At 37.4% G+C, this 22,190-nt stretch overlaps 1 protein-coding gene across 1 annotated transcript; it reads right to left on the bottom strand.

Annotated features, from left to right (window-relative positions):
• Positions 1-74: 74 nt before the first annotated feature.
• Positions 75-21,954, bottom strand: LOC101969282 (antigen WC1.1). The gene is made up of 8 exons (XM_078015884.1): positions 21,921-21,954; positions 14,580-14,888; positions 14,172-14,489; positions 6,695-7,003; positions 6,287-6,604; positions 1,932-2,024; positions 1,540-1,854; positions 75-475 (listed from the first exon to the last, which is right to left on the bottom strand). The coding sequence occupies exons 1-8, from the start codon at positions 21,952-21,954 to the stop codon at positions 75-77; spliced, it is 2,097 nt and encodes a 698-aa protein (XP_077872010.1).
• Positions 21,955-22,190: the final 236 nt, after the last annotated feature.

Here is a 22,190-nt window from a genome sequence, read left to right as displayed (position 1 = left end):
GCCTTTGAAATGGGACTACAACAGTGGGATCAAGTAATCTCCATCCAGTATTCATTTTGTAGACTTATTTCAGCTCATCCATTATGTATGAACACGTGAACCTTTCCTAATAACAACCCAAAGGCATAGGACAAACACATAGAAATAGACAGTAGGTCACCTGTACATGTGATATGAGCTTCCTCTTTTGGTGAGCAAGATTGGTGTTTCCAGGGGTCAGAAGGACACTGCCAGAGAGAGGTGTCAGTTTCCCGACAGTGGATTCCATCTACCCAGTGGGGTCTAGAACCTTCCCTGGAAGGAACCAAGAAATCTAGAGTCCCAGTGTCCCCACAGCCAAGCTGTCTGCAGATCATGGACAAAGTCATAGCCTCCATAGGGCTGTGGCAGACACTGCCCCAGGTGTTGTTGTAGAAAACCTCCAGCCACCCAGCACACTCCTGGTCTTCGCTCACCAACCTGAGGGCCAGGAACTCTGAAATGGAAGGGAAAACATTAGGGCTCAGTGAACATTAAAGTCTAATTGATGCTTTTTTTCTTTATTCCTAAGCAGTGAATATTCATTGATAACTCTGCTAAAAAAGTGCCCAGCAAATGGAAGACTGGAAGTTATGTCCTTATAACATTTTTTCTAACTTTTACATCTCCTTCTGTTTCTACAACAATGTAATCTTAGCAAATCAATAGGCAGGAACACTGACTTGGGGGCTCTGCTGGAAGTGAACTCTTTATCTTCTATCTGAGGAATTACTTGACAGATCCTAGAAACAGAGTATGGACAGAAGGGTGATAGAATAGTGGAGCTCCAAGTATGTCTTCTCACTTATCCTGGGAACCTATGAATATTTTTACTTATTATAAAAGGGCTTTGCAGACATGATTAATAATAGATCCTTTCTTGATTATCCTGGATCATTCTGGATTAATAAGGGAGTTCAACATAATCATATCCTTAGACCTGTGTCCTCAAAAGAATATAATTCCTTCTGGCCCTCATCAGAGCAAGATGTTGCTCAGTGTGTTGCAATACTGTTGGTTTGAAGAAGGAAGGGGTCATGAGACAAGGAATTCAGGCAACTTCTAGAAAATGAAAATGGCAAGAAAAGAGTCTTCTGAGAGCTTCAGCTGTTGCAGCCTGATGACACTTTGTTTATGGCTAAGACAGACCCAGATTAATCTTCTAATCTACACACTGTAAAATGACACATATGTGTTGTTTTGAGTCATTCAGTCTATACTACCTTTTTATAGCAGAAATAAAAAAACTAATTTAGTGGATCAGGATGTCACAGCATCAGGTCATAGATGACTACATTAAATGAGCACTGAAGAGAATGACTGTGTCAGGAGAAAGGACTGAGAAGGGAGGAACAGAAGCTCAGCTGCAGCAGCAGGAAATGGAAGTACCTCTCTTCTCAGCTGGAAGGACAGGGACTGTTCTTTTCCTCTGCCCTGTCCGGACCACTGCTTTGGGGCTCAAACACCATCTGCAGACCCTCTTCTGCTATCTCCCACCAGTGCACAGTGTGCAGCACAAACCTGAGCAGATGACCCCTGCATCCTCCTTGTGACTGCAGTTGTGCTGCCCCCAGCCCTGGGAAGGGCACTGCCACACATGGGCCTCCTCTCCTGTGCAGTTCACTTCATCCAGCCAGATGGGCCCTGATCCTTCTCCAAAGTGGGCAGAGATGGTGGCCTCCAGGGCCACTCCACAGCCCAGCTGTCTGCACACCACGTGGGCATCACTCAGGTCCCAGCTGTCATCACAGATGGATCCCCAGGAGCCCTGCTGAAGGATTTCCACTCTCCCTGCACAGTGACTGCCCCCGTCCACAAGGCGGAGCTGTCTGCTGTCTGAGGAGACACAGGGTCATGTCAGTGGGCATTTGCTCAGGGAATGGGAAGGCTCAGGTGCTGGGGGCCTTGCTCACCTGAACAGTTGGCAGCGTGGCCCTCTGAGGTTGCAGAGCCTGATGGGTCAGACCAGGAGTCATTGCTCTGGAGAAGCAGCTGGGTCTGGTTTCCTACAGAAGGAATTAGCAAGAAACTGAATTAAAGTACATAATAATCTACTGATGGCATCTGAGGTGAAAGCTATAACAAAGAAGCATCAATTTTCTTTCTTCAGAGCTGATATTCTAATGGAGATTTCTGCTTTTCATTATGTTAAGTTTTTTGTTGTAAGCCTATCCTTTTGAATTTATCAATGCTGCTGGAGAGCATTGCATGGCTATTGGGGCAGCAAGATTTTTGCAGGCAAGTTCAGAGAAAAGAAAAACTAGAATCAGCTATTTTCCCTATTGAAATTTTTCATTCAAAGGTAGTAGGAGAAACTCTGAAAATCTCAGCATGTTTTCCTGATTTCCCTGGGAATATACAAGTAAAATTTAGTTTGAGCCAAAGGGGTGAAATTCTGTTAAATATCTTGAAAATTGATATCATATTTTTGTGAATTGCAATGTCTAACTACCAATGTCTAACTACCTCAATCATTCTTACTTAAGGAGGCAGTCTCCAACTTCTGGGACTCACTCAAACTGACCTCCTTGATCTGACTTGACTTGATTTACCTATCTATACCAACTGCCTGTCTAATTCTAATTCGTGTCTCAATAAGTCACACAGAAACAGTATTCCCACTGCTTGAATCCCAGGTCATATAGCCACACAAAATGCAGACTTTCTCTATACCACCATCTTGGATCTCCTTCTTTTTTTCATTTTATTTATTTATTAATGTTAATTTGATAACTCTGAAAAAGTTTCAAGGATAATATAAAATTTTAGTTAGAGTTACATTCGTATTGATGAACATGATGGTGGAATTCACTGTGATGTTTTCATATGTGCCCATGGGAATATTATGTCAGATTCATTCCACTGTCCTTTCTTAGTCTATTCCTCTCCTTCTCTCTATCTCCAATTGAATGTATTTTTATTTGAATTGGTATCTTGGGGGAAAATTTATTAAGCAGAAATAGCAATATTACACTGAATATGAAACTCAGTAATCCTACATTCCCATGTTTATTGTGGCACAATTAAGAATAGCTATGGTATGGAATCACCCCAGCTGCTCACTGAAAGACAAATTCATAAAGTATAACATATATATATATATATATATATATATATATATATATATATATATATATATCTCCATAAAGAAGAATGAAATCCTGTTTGCATCAAAATGGATGGAACTTTAAGACATTGTGTTTTGTTTACTAAGCCAGATACAGAAAGACAAGAACCCATGTCCTCTATCATATGTGCAAGCCAAAAGGAGTCCACTGGGAAAATAAACAGGAGATTGATACATGGTGTAGGTCATATTTATAGTACTAGATATGTTCAATTTGGTATAAAAATTCTTACACATGAAGTGAAGAAAGATGTGTGTTTTGTGATTAATTTCTGTAATGTATATAGGTTAAATTTCTACTTTGGAAAAAAGGCAAAACCAATTTTCATTTATGTAGAACAGAATCAAACATTGATTTACAAGTTATCTTATTACTTACTTTTCTTATTGCCACACCTCAAAATGAGAACTTTTCATAAAATTATTGGCATGTATTCTTCAAAAATATCTTTACCATGGAATACAAAGAAAAACTAAAAAATTAGTAAGAAACATTAATAAACATGAGAACTGAACACAGCACATTATCATACATTTTTTTACAGTGAATTGATGAACTCAGCCTAATTCCATCTTAAGATTGGGAGCCATCTCATCACAAAGTCATGAAAAATTAATTTCTGTTTTACTATATATTACTGCGATGTCTAAACTTGTTTGAATTTCTCCTCATGCCTGGAACTCACCCATGCCTGACTTTTCCTGATCAGATAACACCCCTCTCTGAAACCACAGTGGTGCCTCATGAATTCTGATGTTTGGATCTGAATTGATTCTCTACCTTGGAATGTTAAGCCATGTAGATCATTAACTTATTATCTGCTTTTGTATTATGCTAGTCAAACCCTATTAGCTGTAAGTTCTCATGATACCCCTTTTGCAACTTTGTGTTCTATAAAATCTTGTTCCTGAAGAGCTGGGGTGCTTATCTCTAGCCCAGCTTAAGAAGAGAAAGCCACTGGCCAGCTTTCTTTGTGGAAAAAATATAAATTTGCTTTAATTTGATTTAAAATTATAGTCGATGGTATTTGCTTTAGAATGTAGTTCAACATGAATGACATATTTAGTAAAATTGGTAAAAATTTGATAATATACAGATAATACACTATATAATCATATTACATCAAGGTGGATTTATGGAATTTGGCAACAGCACTGTAGTTACATATGAAATTCCTGAAAATATTTTAGGAGTAATGGCACACATTACATTATCCACCTACTCCTAACTACTCATTCAGACAGATTTGATAAATTTAGGCATAAATAGGTCTAAAGGAGGGAATATAGTAAAATAGTGGCGTTTAAAAATCTGATTTAGGGTTACCTGGCAATTATTCTTTGTTGGCATCCATAAAGTCAGGGCGTGTGCAAGTAAATGGATGGAGTTGGAGAATAACATGCTAAGTGAAGTAACCTAATCCCCCAAATCAAAGGCCAAATGTCTTCTCTGATATGTGGATGTTGATACAGAATGGGGGGGGATGGGAGGAGTTGAGGGACTTTGAAAAGGGCAAAATGGGAGGGAGCAGAAGGGAGGCAGTCTGGGTGTGGGAAAGATGGTGGAATGCTATGGACATCATTATCCTAAGTACATGTATGAAAACACAAATGGTGTGACTCTACTTTGTGTACAACCAAAAAATAAAAAATTGTGCCCTATATGTGTACTATGAATTGAAATGTATTCCTCTGTCATGTATAACAAATTAGAAAAATATATTTAAGAAAAATTTAAAAAGTGAAAATAAGAAAAAAGAAAAAAAACACCCCCATACAAATACAAAAATAAAAGTGAAAACAATTTAAACTAATTCTCATAATAATTCACTAAAAGAAACATTAACAGAATCAAACACAAAAACACCTAGGACTAAACATCATAAGGCTATGTATGATCATTGAGAGATATCAGAGATGTTCCTCATAAGTCAATTTCCCTCATATTCATGTGTAGTCTAAATCCAATGTCAACCTAAATAACATATAGAGTTGCTTCTAAAATGTATGTAAAATGCATATGGCCAAGTATGACTAATGCAGTAGGAAAGAAAAACTACACAATTAGAGGAGGACCTGTAAAGTTATCGTTAAAGGAGACTTACTCAGACATGCTATGAAGTTATAACAATTAAGGGTGTAAGGACTGCTGTAAGGATACACAAACAATAGAATTGAATGGAACAGACTGTTGAATGAGTAAGAAAATCTGCACCCTATTTATTTCAAAGGTGACGTTTGGGTTGGGAAAAGCCTTTTCAGTGATGATCTGAGTCAAATTGCTTCCCAAGCAATAATGTGTAATTTTTCTTCATATCATACACACCCTTAAAATATCAACCTCAGAAAGATTGTACAATTTTTGCAAAAGAAAAGGATTAAACATGTATAACATACCCTAGGAGAATATTTTTATGTTCTTATGGTAGAAAGATTCTATTTAGTGTACAAAAAATGTTGACAATCTGTGTTTCATTAAGAACTACATTTGACACCTGAAAGAATACCATATTAAGAGAGTGATAGTAAAAGGCAAGGGTTAAAAATCTGATACATATCTACACCAGAAGCTATTACCATGAAAATATGTAGGATCATTATTTGGGAAGACAACAAGCATCAAATCTCAATATCACTTGAATGTATCCATACATGGTCACGTGGTCATTCAGCAGAAAACTCAACAGCAATAAAAATAAAGCTCTGCTACAAATAGCTAAATGGGTAAACTCTAAGCACAATGTAGAGTCAAAGTAGATACAACAAGAGAAGATACTGCATGATTTTACATAATGGTCAAATCTGACAAAATTTTTCTTTGGCAGCTGAAGTCAGAGGGGAGGAGGACTCAGTGACCTGAGGAATGTGCAGCAGGCGACTTCTGAGAGCTGCTAATGTTCTCCGATAGTGCAAGGTAAGAAAATTCCCAGAGTTTTCATGCATTGTTACACAGTGTTCCATATGAATTTCAATAAATAATAATGCTTACTTAGAACTATTCCTCTTAAAACCACTTGGCAGGACCTAAAAGATAAATGATCATTAAGAAGAATCATATTTTATTATGGAACATCAGCTCTCCATGCTCTCTGCTCTTAGAGACATGCCACTCAAGTACCAGTCAGCAATAACCTCTCTTACCAGAGCAGACCACAGAGGCTGTGTTTCCATCGTCACAGGCAGGAACACCCAGGGCAGTCACAGGGCAATTCCACAAGAAGGACTCAGACCCTGAGCAGTGAAATCTGTCTCTCCAGATCTCATCTTCTCCTTCCACAAAGTATTCTCCTTTTGGGGTGGAAGTAGCGACTCCACAGCCCAGCTGACGGCAAACAACATTGGCATTGGCCATATTCCAGTTGGAGGCACAGAGTGTTCTCCAGCCTCCAGAGGTCTTCATCTCCACTTGACCCTCACACTGAGAGCTGCCATTTTTCATGAGCCGAACATCTGTATATCCTGGTAGAAGACTGGGTGTTAGTAACATCCCACATTTTTCTTACCTACCTCAGAGTTATAGGGGGATTAACATCCTTCTGGGATTCTCACCTGAGCAGATAACTTGCACAGCCCCTCTGTGTGGGCAGCTTCCTGCAGGACAGGGAACTCTGGGGCAGAACCAAAGCTCAGGCTCCTGCCCCTCACACTGGAACTCTTCAGCCCAGACCAATTCACCAGGATCTCTGGTGGGCAGGTTCCCTAGGACAGATGCAGCCTGGCCACACCCCAGCTCTGCACAAATGACCTGGGCAGTGGGTAATGTGAAATTCCCATCAGACACTGGAATCCACCCTCCTCCAGAATTCACTTCCACTCTCCCAGAGCAGCGTCCAGCTCCTCCTTCCAAACGCACAAATCCTAAGGAAGAAAATAACTATTAAAATGAATATCTCAGCTTGGAATTCGGAGCTACATGTCTCAGGCAATGCTTGAGAGCTTTACTTTACTCAGGGTGTGGGGAATGGATTCAACAGTTGGTATCAGAATGGGCATTCCAGGAGCAAATATTTGAAGACAAATTTAGGAAGAGGAATTTAAATGATGAGTTCTGAAAATATTATTGACTCAAGTCTATTTCTACTCCTTTTTTTTATAGGATCTTGAATTTGAAGTCAAGTTTAAAAGATGAAGCTTAATTTTCAACATTTTATCCTCAAAAACTTTTACTTCACTAAAAAACCTCCAACTAAGTTGACAATTGTTAATAAATTTTAAAAAAATTCAAAATTTATCAAAAACTGACAGTACATATCTATTTCTCATTTATAAATATATATGGATGAAGAAAGAGTCCACTGAATCTTGTGAGGCTGAGATGAAATCAGGTTATTTTTAAAAAAATAATCAGGGTTCTTTACATTATATTTCCTATTACAGAAGACAAAAGGAAAGTTTATATTTACAATCACAAGTTACAAAAAGGAGGTTACCAAGATTTTTAAGCCTTTTTTTTGCCTTTTAAAAAAATTTGTTTCAAGGGATTATTTTGTTACTAATAAGTGGAGTTGGAAGAAGCCACTGGATACCTATTGAAGCTCATCAGGAAGAGACTTCAAGTATGGGTTCAGATCTTTGAATAAGGTTTTGGGCACAGGTATGGAAAAGTAATGTTTATGTGATGAAGAATTTCAGCAGGACATTCTTGTTGAAAAGAATTTTGTAAGACTTCAAAATGAAATAAATATTAAAATAATTAATTTACTAAAGTAATTTTTTTACTTAAAGCGTTATAATTAGAATATTCTTTTTTCTTGTGTTAGGGATGTGGCTCAAGCGGTAGCGCGCTCGCCTGGCCTGGCATATGCATGGTGCTGGGTTCGATCCTCAGCATCACATACAAATAAAGATGTTGTGGCTGCCTAAAACTAAAAAAAATATTAAAAAATTCTCTCTCTCTCTCTTAAAAAAAGAATATTTCCATTTCTCTCTGGAACTGTTGTATTAACATCAAATGTGGATTTGTGACCTTGTAATCACAAAGACTTAATTTGTATCATTATTACAGAGTGATGACAATGTACCTTACTTGGAAAGTCACAATAAAAGTACAAAATTTCAAACTGAAATGAGTATACTTTCAGATGGTATGCTTTACAGAGTATGAGATCTTCCGGGTGTCATAAAAAATCAGCTATCAATATTGGTGTCCAATGAGAAGAACGATAAAGATCAGCCTCCAGAACAGAAACCATCACTGCAGGCTCTCCCTGTGGATGCAGCCAGGTCTTGTTCTCTGTGGATTCTGGTTTCCATTCAGGACATCTCCACACTAGGGTTTAACACCACCCCCACCACAACGATGAGTTGTGCGTGGCTGATTAAAGTCTGGCTCAATTAGATACACAAAGTTGTCTTCAGAAGCATTACTTCTTTTTCATTTAATTGTACATGGTATATTTCTAGCTCATGATATAAAATGTCTCAATTTAGATAGAATACATTACTTTTGAATTCTGAGACAATTTAGTAGAATATCTGATTGTAGTGTTCTCCAGTTGTAATGTTATGTTGGTATGTTTTCTTAGGCAATTAATTCTGTTGCAATGTCAAATCTTCACAGGGAATTGTGTAATTTTCACTAATGAAAATTGTAAGCTTTTCAGATAAAGAAATAGATCACCCAATGCAGGTTTTATCTTTGCTGTTCTACTCTTAACATATCAGAGAGACCTAATCCAGTTACAAGCCTGGGAAGGTGAAGAGTAAAATTTATACAGAACATGTACTCAGAAAGTCAACTGAGTATCTGTCATTGTTCTGAACAGAGATCCTGAGGTGTTCAGAGGGCAGTGTTGTTGCAAACTCAACAATATTTTTATTCATATTTTAAACTGTATTAATTATTTGTTGTTTTCTAGGCATTATTAATGAAATAACATACATAGAGAAAACTCAAACTTTTTTTCGACACTACTTGATTTAGAAATTAGAATCAGCTACCATCTACACAGAGATGATCCCCACTTGTTATTCTCAGGAATTCAGTTACTCTGTTGTACTTAATGAAATATGAATAGAACAGTCAAAGTGTGGTTCAGGTACAGGTATATGTTGTTCTGTAAACCCAGATCCCCTCATTCCATAGATAGGTATTAATATAGACTACATAGTTCTTCAGCTAAGTATGCATTTCTTATATCACAGTCGTTTAGAAATCCTCATTAGTACTATTAGCAAAAATACATATCAGTTTTGATAAAATATCAATGGTATAAAGGGATTTGGAAAACAATGATTTTCCTACTCGTTGTCATTACCAGATAGTTTAGATAAATAGTACCACTATTATATTGTCAACCCCTCTTTACAACTGGCTTATTTATACAAAATATACTCTCAAATAAAACTAAGGTGAGTTGGAAGCAGTGGCACACACCTGTAATCCCAGTGTCTCAGGTTGCTGAGGCAAGAGAATTGTGAGTTCAATGCCAGCCTCAGCAATAGCAAGGCACTATGCAACTCAGTGAGAGCTTGTTTCTAAATAATAGATAAAAAAGGGCTTAAGATGTGATTCAGTGTTTAAGTTCAATGTCTGATATATCTCCCCAAAACAAAAGGCAAAAAAAGTGCCATATTGAACCTATTCACTCAGTCTGAACAATCTATAGTCTCCAAATCCCAGAGGTCTGAATGTTGAGGTTGTGTCATCTGGGCCTCTAGTATATGAAAACATAGTTATCTGTTATTTATTCAGAGTAGACCTTATTCTTAAATCATGAGGAAAAACTGAATGAAGGCTTCAACTTTATTGATGAGGCCTAAATTTCCATTTATGTATCCACATGTCCCCTCATCCATCACTCCAAAATTCTACTATTCTCTATAGGGCATAGAACTGTGTCACCTGAGTACATGGGAATGTCTACATCAGCTGTTGGAACGTGGAATATATCAGTGCTGCTGGAGAGCATTGCACAGCTCCCAGGGCAGTTAGATTTTTGGAGTCAAGTACAGAGAAAGGAAAAACTAGAGTCAACCATTTTCTTCTATAGGCATTTCTCATTCAAAGGTAGTAGGAGAAACTCTGACAATCTCAGCATGTTTGCCTGATTTCCCTGGGAATACATCAGTATAATTTAGTTTGGGCCAAAGAAATGAAATCCTGTGAAACATCTTGAAAACTAGTATCATATTTAATGAATTGAAAGTAGAGTTTTTCTTTTAGATGATACCAGATATCTAACCACCTCAATCACTTTTATTTAAGGTGATCTACCCTAAATTAACTTCATAGAGGAAGCAAAATACCTTTCTGAAAGTTTCATAGGATTGGCATCTTGGCAGATAAATTATAAAAAAATCCAATAAATATTTGAGAGTTGTATGAATTTTGAAGTCAGAAGCTAAAAATAAGAAGCCAGTGAATGAGTCTAAGAACATGGTAGATTAGCACAAAATAAAAATAGTAAATGGAAGAACATGAGAAAATACAGAGTGAAGCACAGAAATAAAAAAGGATAGGAAATACAATAGGGAACTAAGAGACATGGTGAGAGAAACTAACAGTCCTAATACTCTACAAGTTTTAGGTACTTAAAGCTGCTATTTTTGTTAAAAATTCATGGCTCTTTTAAGTTACATGTAACAGAAAAATCCATTTTAGTATAATTATATAAGCATGGAATATATATCATTGCAGTTAGAGTTACATTCTTATTGATGCACATGATGGTGGGATTCACTGTGGTGTTTTCTTATGTGCCCATGGGAAAATTATGTCAGATTCATTCCACTGTCTTTACTTTCCCTATCTCTCTCCTTCCCTCTATCTCTCATTGTCTAATCTACTGCATTTCTATTTTTCCTCTCACTGCCACCTAACTAACCCCTTATTGTGGGTTAGCTTCCACAAATTAGAGAAAACATTTGAACTTTGGTTTTATAATGCTAGGTAGAAATCAGAAAATATGTGGGATATTTAATACACCTGTAGTTTTTAATAATATAAATAAAATCTGTGATACTCTATCCGTTGACTTGTGGAGTTCATTCCTCTTAGCCCCCAATCTGGGTTGACAGTGGTGAGTTAGTTGTCTATAAGCAACAGAATGTGGTGAAGCCAGCATGGCTTGACTTGGAAACCTAGCTAACAAAGACATGCCTCCTCCTCTTGACTTAGTAAGAAGTTTACTTTATAGGAAATCTACTCTGTAGACCATCATGTGGGAGAGAGCATTTGCACATGGTTCAGCCAGTAGCCTCAGTTAAACATGAAGCTACCAGGCATGTGAATGAACTATCCTGGATTCCCATCTTGGCAAAGACTTCAAATGACCTGAGTTCCAGATGAAATACAAGTGCAACCTCACGAGAGACCCCAAGAGGCAACTTCCAAGAGCCTTTGGCAAATTCATGATTCTGGAAATCATGAGAAAAAATGCAATTTATTTTTATTTGAATTGGTATCTTGGGGGAAAAATTTATTAAGCAGCAATCCAGCCAAGATTACACTGAATCTCAGTAATCCTACCTTCCTTTGTGTGTTGTGGCACTATTTAGAATACCTATGGTATGGAGTCACCCCAACTGCTCACAGAAAGACAAATTAATAAAGTATAAGTGCTATATTAATAGCCAAAAAGAAGAACAAAATCCTGTCATATTCAAAATAAAAAAGAACTGGAAGACATTGTGTTTTGTTTACTAAGCCAGATACAGAAAAACAAAACCCATGTCCTCTATCATATGTGCAAGTCAAAAGGAGTCCATCAAAAAATAGAAAGGAGATTGCTACAGTGTGTAGGTCATATTTATAGCACTAGATATGTCCAATCTGGCATAAAAATTCTTGTGCATAAGTTAAGAAAGATGTGTATTTTGTGATAAATTCTCTAATATATATAGTGTAAATTTCTACTTTGGAAAAAAAATCAAAGCCAATTTTCATTTATGTAGAACAGATTCAAACATTGATTTACAAGGTATCTTATTACTTACTTATTTTGCTTATTGCCATAGCTCAAAATGAGAACTTTTCATAAAATTATTGGCTTATATTCTTCAAAAATATCATGGGATACAAAGAAAAATTAAAAGAGTTTTGTAGTAAGAAACATAATCTTATGTTGAACTGAATGCAACACATTACTCTACATTTTTACCATGAATAACATATTTAGTAAAATTAGTAAAAATCTGAACAAGACCAATACACTATGTAATTATGTTACGTCAAGATGGATTTATAAAACTTTGTAATAGCACTGTGGTTACATATGAAATTCTTGAAAATATTATAGGAGTAATGAGACACATTACATTATCCACCTACTCTTAATTACTCATTCAGAAAGATTTGATAAATTTAGGCATAAATGGATCAAAGGAGATAATAAAATAAAATAGTGGCATTTGGAAATCTGGTTTAAGATTACCTGGAAATGTTATACTATCCTTAAAACATTTTCATAATTACCAATTTAAAATTAATAAATAAATTAAATGAAAGAAAGCAAAAAGAAAAACCCCATACAAAAAATAAAATTGGAAACGATTTAAAGTCACTCCTATAATATTTCACCAAAAGAAACTTTAACAGCCTCAAACACAAAAACACCTAGGACTAAACATCATAAAGGCTCTGTATGATCTTTGAGAGATATTAGAGATATATCTCATAAATCAATTATCTCCATATTCATGTGTAGTTCAAATCCAATATCAATCTAAATAACATCATACTTTTATTTGTAGTAAACATATAGAGCTGCTTCTAAAATGTATGTAAAATGCATATGACCAAGTATGACTAATGCATTAGGAAAGAAAAACTACACAATTAGAGGAAGTACTACTGTAAAGTAATCTTTAAAGGAAACTTACTCAGAAATGCATGAAGTTATAATAATTAAGGACACAAGGACTGCTGTAAGGATACACAAACAACAGAACTGAATGGAACAGACTACCGAATGAGTAAGAAAATCTGCACCGTTTATTTCAAAGGTGACCTTATGGTTGGGAAAAGCCTTTTCAGTGATGATCTGAGTCAAACTGCTGCCAAAGCAATAATGTGAAATTTTTCTTCACATCATACACACCTTTACAATATCAACTCCAGAAAGATTGTACAATTTTTGCAAAAAAAAAAAAAGGAATTAAACATATATAACATACCCTGGGAGAATATTTTTATGCTCTTAAGGTAGAAAGATTCTATTTAGTGTACAAAAATGTTGACAATCTGTGCTTCATTAAGAACTACATTTGACACCTGAAAGAATACCATATTAAGAGAGTGAAAGTAAAAGGACAAGTGTTTAAAAATCTGATATAAATACATACATATCTACACCAGAAGCTATTACCATGAAAATATGTAGGATCATTATCTGGGAAGTCAACAAGTGTCAAATCTCTTTTTTAAAAAATATTTATTTATTTATTTATTTATTTTTAGTTTTCGGTGGACACAATATCTTTGTTTGTGTGTGGTGCTGAGAATCTAACCAGGGCCACATGCATGCCAGGCAAGTGCGCTACCACTTGAGCCACATCCCCAGCCTCTCATATCTCAATATCACTAATGTATCCATATATGGTCACGTGGTCATTCAGCAGAAAACTCAACAGCAATAAAAATAAAGCTCTGCTATAAATAGCAAAATGGGTAAATTCTAAGCACAATGGAGAGTCAAAGTAGATACAACAAGAGAAGATACTGCAGGATTTTACATAATGGTCAAATCTGACAAAATTTATCTTTGGCAGCTGAAGTCAGAGAGGAAGAGCACTCAGCGACTGGAGGATTGTGCAGCAGGTGACTTCTGAGAGCTGCTGATGTTCTCAGATAGTGCAAGATAAGAAATTTCCCCGAGTTTTCATGCATTGTTATAAAGTGTTCTGTATGAATTTCAATAAATAATAATGTTTACTTAGAACTATTTCACTTAAAACTGTGTGACAGGGCCTAAAAGATAAATGATCATTAAGAAGAATCATTTTTTATTATGTAACATCAGCTCTCCATGCTCTCTGCTCTTAGAGACATGCCACTCAAGTACAAGTCAGCCCTGACCTCTCTTACCTGAGCAGACCACAGAGGCTGTGTTTCCATGGGCACAGGCAGGAACACCAAGGGCAGTCACAGGGCAATTCCACAAGAAGGACTCAGACCCTGAGCAGTGGAATCGTTGTCTCCAGATCTCATCTCCTTCTTCCACAAAGTACTCTCCTTTTGCGGAGGCGATGGCAACCCCACAGCCCAGCTGAAGGCAGACAACATTGGCATTGGCCATATTCCAGTTGGAGGCACAGAGTGTTTTCCAGCCACCAGAGGTCTTCATCTCCACTTGACCTTTACACCGAGAGCTGCCATTTTTCATGAGCCGAATATCTGTATATCCTGGTAGAAGACTGGGTCTTAGTAACATCCCACATTTTTCTTACCTACCTCAGAGTTATAGGGTGGTTAACATCCTTCTGGGATTCTCACCTGAGCAGCTAACTTGCACAACCCCTCTGTGTGGGCAGCTTCCTGCAGGACAGGGCACTCTGGGGCAGAACCAGAGCTCAGGCTCCTGCCCCTCACATTGGAACTCTTCAGCCCAGACCAATTCACCAGGATCTTTGGTGGGCAGGTTCCCTAGGATAGATGCAGCCTGGCCACACCCCAGCTCTGCACAAATGATCTGGGCCATACGGAAGGTGAAATTCCCATCAGATACTGGAATCCACTCTCCTCCAGAATTCACTTCCACTCGACCAGAGCAATGTCCAGCTCCTCCTTCCAAACGCACAAATCCTAAGGAGGAAATTAAATATCAAAATGAGTATCTCGGCTTGAAATTTGGAACTACATGTCTAAGGCAATGCTTGAGAGTTTTTCTTTTCCCAGTGTGTTGAGAGTGTATTGAACATTTTGTATCAGAATGGAAATTTCTGGAGCAAGTGTGTGAAAACTAATGTACAAGGAGGAATTTAAAAGATCAATTCTGAATTATCGATTGAAGAAATAAATGTATATTTATAAAACTGTGAATGTGTTTGTATGAGTAATATATGTGTTTTTGCTTTTTTCTATATGAACATACTATACTTTATACTAAAAAGATACCTGTGTGTGTGTCTGTATATCCGTCTCTATCAGTCTACTTCCTTTTTTTATACTACCTACATCAATCAATTGAATTTGCACTCCAGTAGAAAATAACTGGGCTTAATTTTCACAATTTCATCCTCAAGAACTTTTTCTTCACTAAAAAATTCAACTAACTTATCATTTCTTAATGAATTAAAATATCAATAGGTATCAACAACTGACAATTTATATTTATTTTCCATTTAGAGATGAGGGAAGAGTCCACCAAATAGTGTGAGACTGAGGTGAAACAAGGTTATTTTGACTAAAATAATCAGGGTTTTTATATCATACTTACTAAGACAGCAAGAGAATTTAGAAGTAGGAAGAGAAGTATATGCACACACACACACACACACACACACACACACACAGGAAGTTATCAAGAGATTTGAGTATGATTTTTGAATCTTTGTTTCATTTTGTTTTGAGGGACTATTTTCTTACTAATAATTGGAGTTGGAAGAAGCCATTAGATATCTATTCGATCTCATCAGGGAGAGATTTCAACATACATCTAGACCTTTGGGCAGGCATTTGGCCACAGGTATGGAAAAGAAAGTAAGCAAGTTTATGTCTTGAAGAAGTTCATCAGAGAATTCTTGCTGAAGAGAATAATATGATCAGTGATTATTTTTCCAAAGTAAGCCTACAAAATGGAATTAAAATCAAAAGTATTAATCTACTTTATTAAAAATTTACTTAAAGAATTGTAATTAGAATAGTATAATTTTTCTTTATTTTATTTTATTTTTTTTATTGTTGGTCGTTCAAAACATTACATAGTTCTTAATATATTATATTTCACAGTTTGATTCAAGTGGGTTATGAACTCCCAATTTTACCCTGTATAAAGATTGCTGTATCACATCAGTTACCCTTCCATTGATTTACATATTGCCATTCTAGTGACTGATGTATTCTGCTGTCTATCCTATTCTCTACTATCCCCCCTCCCTTCCCCTCTCCTCCCCTCCCCTTTTCTCTCTCTACCCCCTCTACTGTAAATCATTTCTTCCACTTGTATTATCTTGTTTTACCCCTCCTTTTTTTTTCATTCCCTTCTCATTCCCTTTCCCTCCCACCACTCATCCTTGTTTAATGTTAATCTTCTTCTCAAGCTCTTCATCCCTACCCTGTCCTTGGTTACTCCCCTTATATCAAAGGAGTCATTTGGCATTTGTTTTTTAAAGATTGGCTAGCTTCACTTAGCATAATCTGCTCTAATGCCATCCATTTCCCTCCAAATTCTATGATTTTGTCATTTTTTAATGCAGAGTAATACTCCATTGTGTATAAATGCCACATTTTTTTATCCATTTATCTATTGAAGGGCATCTAGGTTGGCTCCACAATCTTGCTATCTTGAATTGTGCTGCTATGAACATCGATGTAGCAGTATCCCTGTGGCATGCTCTTATTAGGTCTTTGGGGAATAGACCTAGAAGGGGAATAGCTGGGTTGAATGGTGGTTCCATTCCCAGCTTTCCAAGAAATCTCCATACTGCTTTCCAAATTGGCTGCACCAATTTGCAGTCCCACCAACAATGAACAAGTGTACCCTTTTCCCCACATACTCTCCAGCACTTCTTGTTGTTGGACTTCATGATGGCTGCCAATCTTACTGGAGTGAGATGGTATCTTAGGGTGGTTTTGATTTGCATTTCTCTGACTGCTAGAGATGGTGAACATTTTTTCATGTACTTGTTGATTGATTGTATGTCCTCCTCTGAGAAGTGTCTGTTCAGGTCTTTGGCCCATTTGTTGATTGGGTTATTTGTTACCTTATTGTCTAATTTTTTGGGTTCTTTGTATACTCTGGATATTAGGGCTCTATCTGAAGTGTGTGGAGTAAAGATTTGTTCCCAGGATGTAGGTTCCCTGTTTATCTCTCTTATTGTTTCTTTTGCTGAGAAAAAACTTTTTAGTTTTAGTAAGTCCCATTTGTTGATTCTAGTTGTTAACTCTTGTGCTATGGGTGTCCTATTGAGGAATTTGGAGCCCGACCCCACAGTATGTAGATCATAGCCAACTTTTTCTTCTATCAGACACCGTGTCTCTGATTTAATATCAAGCTCCTTGATCCATTTAGAGTTAACTTTTGTGCATGGTGAGAGAAAGGGATTCAGATTCATTTTTATGCAAATGGATTTCCAGTTTTCCCAGCACCATTTGTTGAAGATGCTATCCTTCCTCCATTGCATGCTTTTAGCCCCTTTATCAAATATAAGATAGTTGTAGTTTTGTGGGTTGGTTACTGTGTCCTCTATTCTGTACCACTGGTCCAGCCACCTGTTTTGGTACCAGTACCATGCTGTTTTTGTTACTATTGCTCTGTAGTATAGTTTGAAGTCTGGTATCGCTATACTGCCTGATTCACACTTCCTGCTTAGCATTGTTTTTGCTATTCTGGGTCTTTTATTATTCCATATGAATTTCATGATTGTTTTATCTATTTCTACAAGAAATGCTGTTGGGATTTTGATTGGCATTGCATTGAACTTATAGAGGACTTTTGGTAATATCGCCATTTTGATGATGTTAGTTTTGCCTATCCATGAACAGGGTATATTTTTCCATCTTCTAAGGTCTTCTTCAATATCTCTCTTTAGGGTTATGTAGTTTTCATTGTATAAATCTTTCACCTCTTTTGTTAGGTTGATTCCCAAGTATTTTATTTTTTGGGGGGATATTGTGAATGGAGTAGTTGTACTCATTTCCGTTTCAGAGGATTTGTCGCTGATATACAGGAATGCATTTGATTTATGCATGTTGATCTTATATCCTGCACTTTGCTGAATTCATTTATTAGCTCTAATAGTTTCTTTGTAGACCCTTTTGGATCTGCTAGGTATCGAATCATGTCACCTGCAAATAGTGATAATTTAAGTTCTTCTTTTCCTATTTTTATGCCTTTAATTTCTTTCATCTGTCTAATTGCTCTGGCCAGTGTTTTGAGGACTATTTTGAACAGAAGTAGTGAGAGAGTGCATCTCTGTCTTGTACCAGATCTTAGAGGGAATGCCTTCAATTTATCTCCATTGAGAATGATGCTGGCCTGTGGCTTATCATAGATTGCTTTTACAATGTTGAGGTATGATCCTGTTATCCCTAATTTTTCTAGAGTTTTGAACATAAAGGGATGCTGTACTTTGTGGAATGCTTTTTCTGCATCTATGGAGATGATCATATGGTTCTTATTTTTAAGTCTATTGATGTGGTGAATAACATTTATTGATTTCCGTATATTGAACCAGCCTTGCATCCCAGGGATGAATCCTACTTGATCATGGTGTATAATTTTTTGATATGTTTTTGAATCCGCTTTGCCAGAATTTTATTGAGGATTTTAGCATCTAGGTTCATTAGAGATGTTGGTCTGTTGTTTTCTTTCTTTGAAGTGTCTTTGTCTGGTTTAGGCATCAGGGTGATGTTGGCCTTGTAGAATGTATTTGGAAGTTCTCCCTCTTTTTCTATTTCCTGAAATAGCTTGAAAAGTATTGGTGTTAGTTCCTCTTTAAAGGTTTTGTAAAACTCTGCTGTATACCCATCTGGTCCTGGGCTTTTCTTAGTTGGTAGTCTTTTGAAGGTTTCTTCTATTTCCTCTATTGTTATTGGTCTGTTTAGGTTGTCTATATCCTCCTGACTCAATCTTGGCAGATCATAAGACTTAAGAAATTTATCTATGCCTTCACTATCTTCTATTTTATTGGAGTATAAGGATTCAAAATAATTTCTGATTATCTTCTGTATTTCTGAAGTGTCTGTTGTGATATTGCCTTTTTCATCCCGTATCCTAGTAATTTGGGTTCTCTCTCTTCTTCTCTTTGTTAGCATGGCTAAGGGTCTGTCGATTTTATTTATTTTTTCAAAGAACCAACTTTTAGTTTTATCAATTTTTTCAATTTTTTCTTTTGTTTTGATTTAATTAATTTCACCTCTGATTTTAATTATTTCTTGCCTTCTACTTCTTTTGCTGTTGTTTTGCTCTTCTTTTTCTAGAATTTTGAGATGAAGTATGAGATCATTTATTTGTTGTTTTTTTCTTTTTTTAAGGAATGAACTCCAAGCAAGGAATTTTCCTCTTAGAACTGCTTTCAATGTGTCCCATAGATTCCAATATGTTGTATTTGTGTTTTCATTTAACTCTAAGAAGTTTTTAATTTCCTCCTTGATGTCTTCTAAAACCCATTGATCATTCAGTAACCTATTGTTCATTCTCCAAGTGACGCATGATTTTTCCTTCCTTCTTTTATCATTGATTTTCAGTTTCATTCCATTATGATCAGATAAGATGCATAGTATTATCTCTACTCCTTTATATTGTCTAAGACTTGCCCTGTGACATAATATGTGATCTATTTTTGAGAAGGTTCCATGTGCTGCTGAGAAAAAAATGTAGCTACTTGATGTTGGGTGGTATAGTCTATATATGTCAATTAAGTCTAGGTTATTAATTGTGTTATTGAGTTCTATAGTTTCCTTATTTAACTTTTGTTTGTAAGATCTGTCCAGTGGTGAGAGAGGTGTGTTGATGTCTCCCATGATTATTGTATGGTGTTCTATTAGACTCTTGAACTTGAGAAGAGTTTGCTTGAGGAACACAGCAGCACCATTATTTGGGGCATATATATTTATGATTGTTATGTCTTGTTGGTGTATGGTTCCCTTGAGCAGTATGAAGTGTCCTTTTTTATCCCTTTTGATTAACTTTGGCTTCAAATCTATTTTATTAGATATGAGTATGGACACTCCTGCTTGTTTCCACAGCCCATATGAGTGGTATGATTTTTCCCAACCTTTCACCTTCAGTCTATGTATATCTTTTCCTATCAGATTCATCTCCTCTAGGCAGCATATTGTTGGGTCTTGTTTTGTGATCCATTCAACTAGCCTGTGTCTCTTAATTGGTGAGTTTAAGCCATTAACATTTAGGGTTATTATTGAGATATGGTTTGTTCCTCCATCCATATTTGTTTATTAATGTTACGAAACCTGATTTGTTTTCCTTTTTGATTACTTTCCCCCCTTTACTGTCCTACCTCCTACTGTTTGTTTTCAATGTTATTTTCCATTTCCTCTTCCTATAATGTTTTGCCAAGGATTTTTTGAAGAGATGGTTTTCTAGCTGCGAATTCTTTTAACTTTTGTTTATCATGGAAGATTTTAATTTCATCTTCCATCCTGAAGCTTAATTTCGCCGGATACACGATTCTTGGTTGGAACCCATTTTCTTTCAGTGTTTGAAATATGTTATTCCAGGATCTTCTAGCTTTCAGAGTCTGTGTTGAGAGATCAGCTGTTATCCTGATTGGTTTACCCCTAAATATAATCTGCTTCCTTTCTCTTGTAGCTTTTAAAATTCTCTCCTTATTCTGTATGTTGGACATCTTCATTATAATTTGTCTAGGTGTAGATCTCTTATGATTTTGCACATTCAGCGTCCTGTAGGCTTCTAGGATTTGGGATTCTTTCTCAATCTTCAAGTCTGGGAAGTTTTCTCATATTATTTTACTGAATAGATTGTTTATTCCTTTGGTTTGGAGCTCTGTGCCTTCCTGTATCCCAACGACTCTTAAATTTGGTCTTTTAATATTATCCCATAATTCTTGGATGTTCTGCTCATGGTTTCTTAGCAGACTTGCAGAGCTGTCTATGTTCTTTTCAAGTTGAAATACTTTGTCTTCATTGTCTGATGTTCTATCTTCTAAGTGATCTACTCTGCTGGTAGTATTCTCAATTGAGTTTTTAAGTTGGTTTATTGTTTTCTGCATTTCTAGGATTTCTATTTGTTTGTTTTTTATTACCTCTATCACCCTGTGAAATTGATCTTTTACTTCCTGGATTTGTTTATGTAGTTCCTTGTCAATGTGATCTTTCATTGTCTGATTTTGCTGTCTCATGTCTTCCTTGAGACTCCAGATCATCTGAAGCATCTATATCCTGAACTCTTTATCTGACATTCCATCTGTTGCAGCTATTGCCTCTTCTAAATTTGAGTTGACCTGCATTGATTGTGGTCCTTTTTTTCCTTGTCTTTTCATACTGCTCGCGTTTCTTTCTGCTTGGTGAAACTGTTGTGTTTTTGAAATTTACCCCCTATTTATTTACATTGCTCTTGTATAGTTGGGAAGTCTCCCTTGCAGGGCGGGTAGTGGCTGTGCTCCTCCTCTAATTAGGGTGGTCTGTCTACCACGCTGGTTGGTCGCAGGTCTGCCCCCCCCCCACGCGGGCACGGGTGGCGATTCTGCTCTGCCCCCACTCCAATTGTGGTGACGTAACTACCACGCCCTTGGGTCGTTGGTCCTGATCCGGATGTGGGCGGCGGCTCTGCTTGATTTCTACTCCAATTGGTGTGACATGTTTACTACGCTGGCAGTCCTCTAGGCCTGTTCCACAGGTGGGTCACAGGTCTGCCCACCCTGCGGGCTCGGGCGGCAGTTCTGCACAGCCCCCACTCCCAATGGGGGTACCTGACTGCCTCTCCAACGGGTCACTGAGCCCCCTCCGGACACAGGCGGCAGCCCTGCTCCACCCCCACTCCAACCAGTGTGACGTGACTGCCTCGGTGCTACGTGTCCACCATGCTGGCAGGCTACCAGGCCTGTCCTGCCAGTGGGTCGCAGGTCTGCCTACCTTGCAGGCTCAGATGGCGGCTCTGCACAGCCCCTACTCCAAATGGAGTTACTTGGCTACCACTCCGTCGGGTCGCTGGTCCTATTCTAGGCATGGGCGGCTACTCTCTTTGGCCCCAGCTGCAGTTGGGGTATCGTAATACCACGCCGGCGGGTCACTTGGCCTGCTCTGGGCGCAGGCGACAGCTCCACTCTGCCCACCCCCCTGCCCCCACAGCACTTCGGGAGCCAGAACCTGGCTTCTCTGATCCCAGTGCACGCTCTGCTGGGGGCTGGCTCCAAGGAGCGACCCCCGAAGGTTCCCCAGCCCCAGGCCAAAACAGCTCCGGGA

The sequence above is a fragment of the Ictidomys tridecemlineatus genome, chromosome 6 (assembly GCF_052094955.1).
Source record: "Ictidomys tridecemlineatus isolate mIctTri1 chromosome 6, mIctTri1.hap1, whole genome shotgun sequence".
NCBI lineage: Eukaryota > Metazoa > Chordata > Mammalia > Rodentia > Sciuridae > Ictidomys > Ictidomys tridecemlineatus.
Note: the sequence above shows the minus strand (reverse complement) of the source record. Positions and strands in the feature narration are given on the sequence as shown.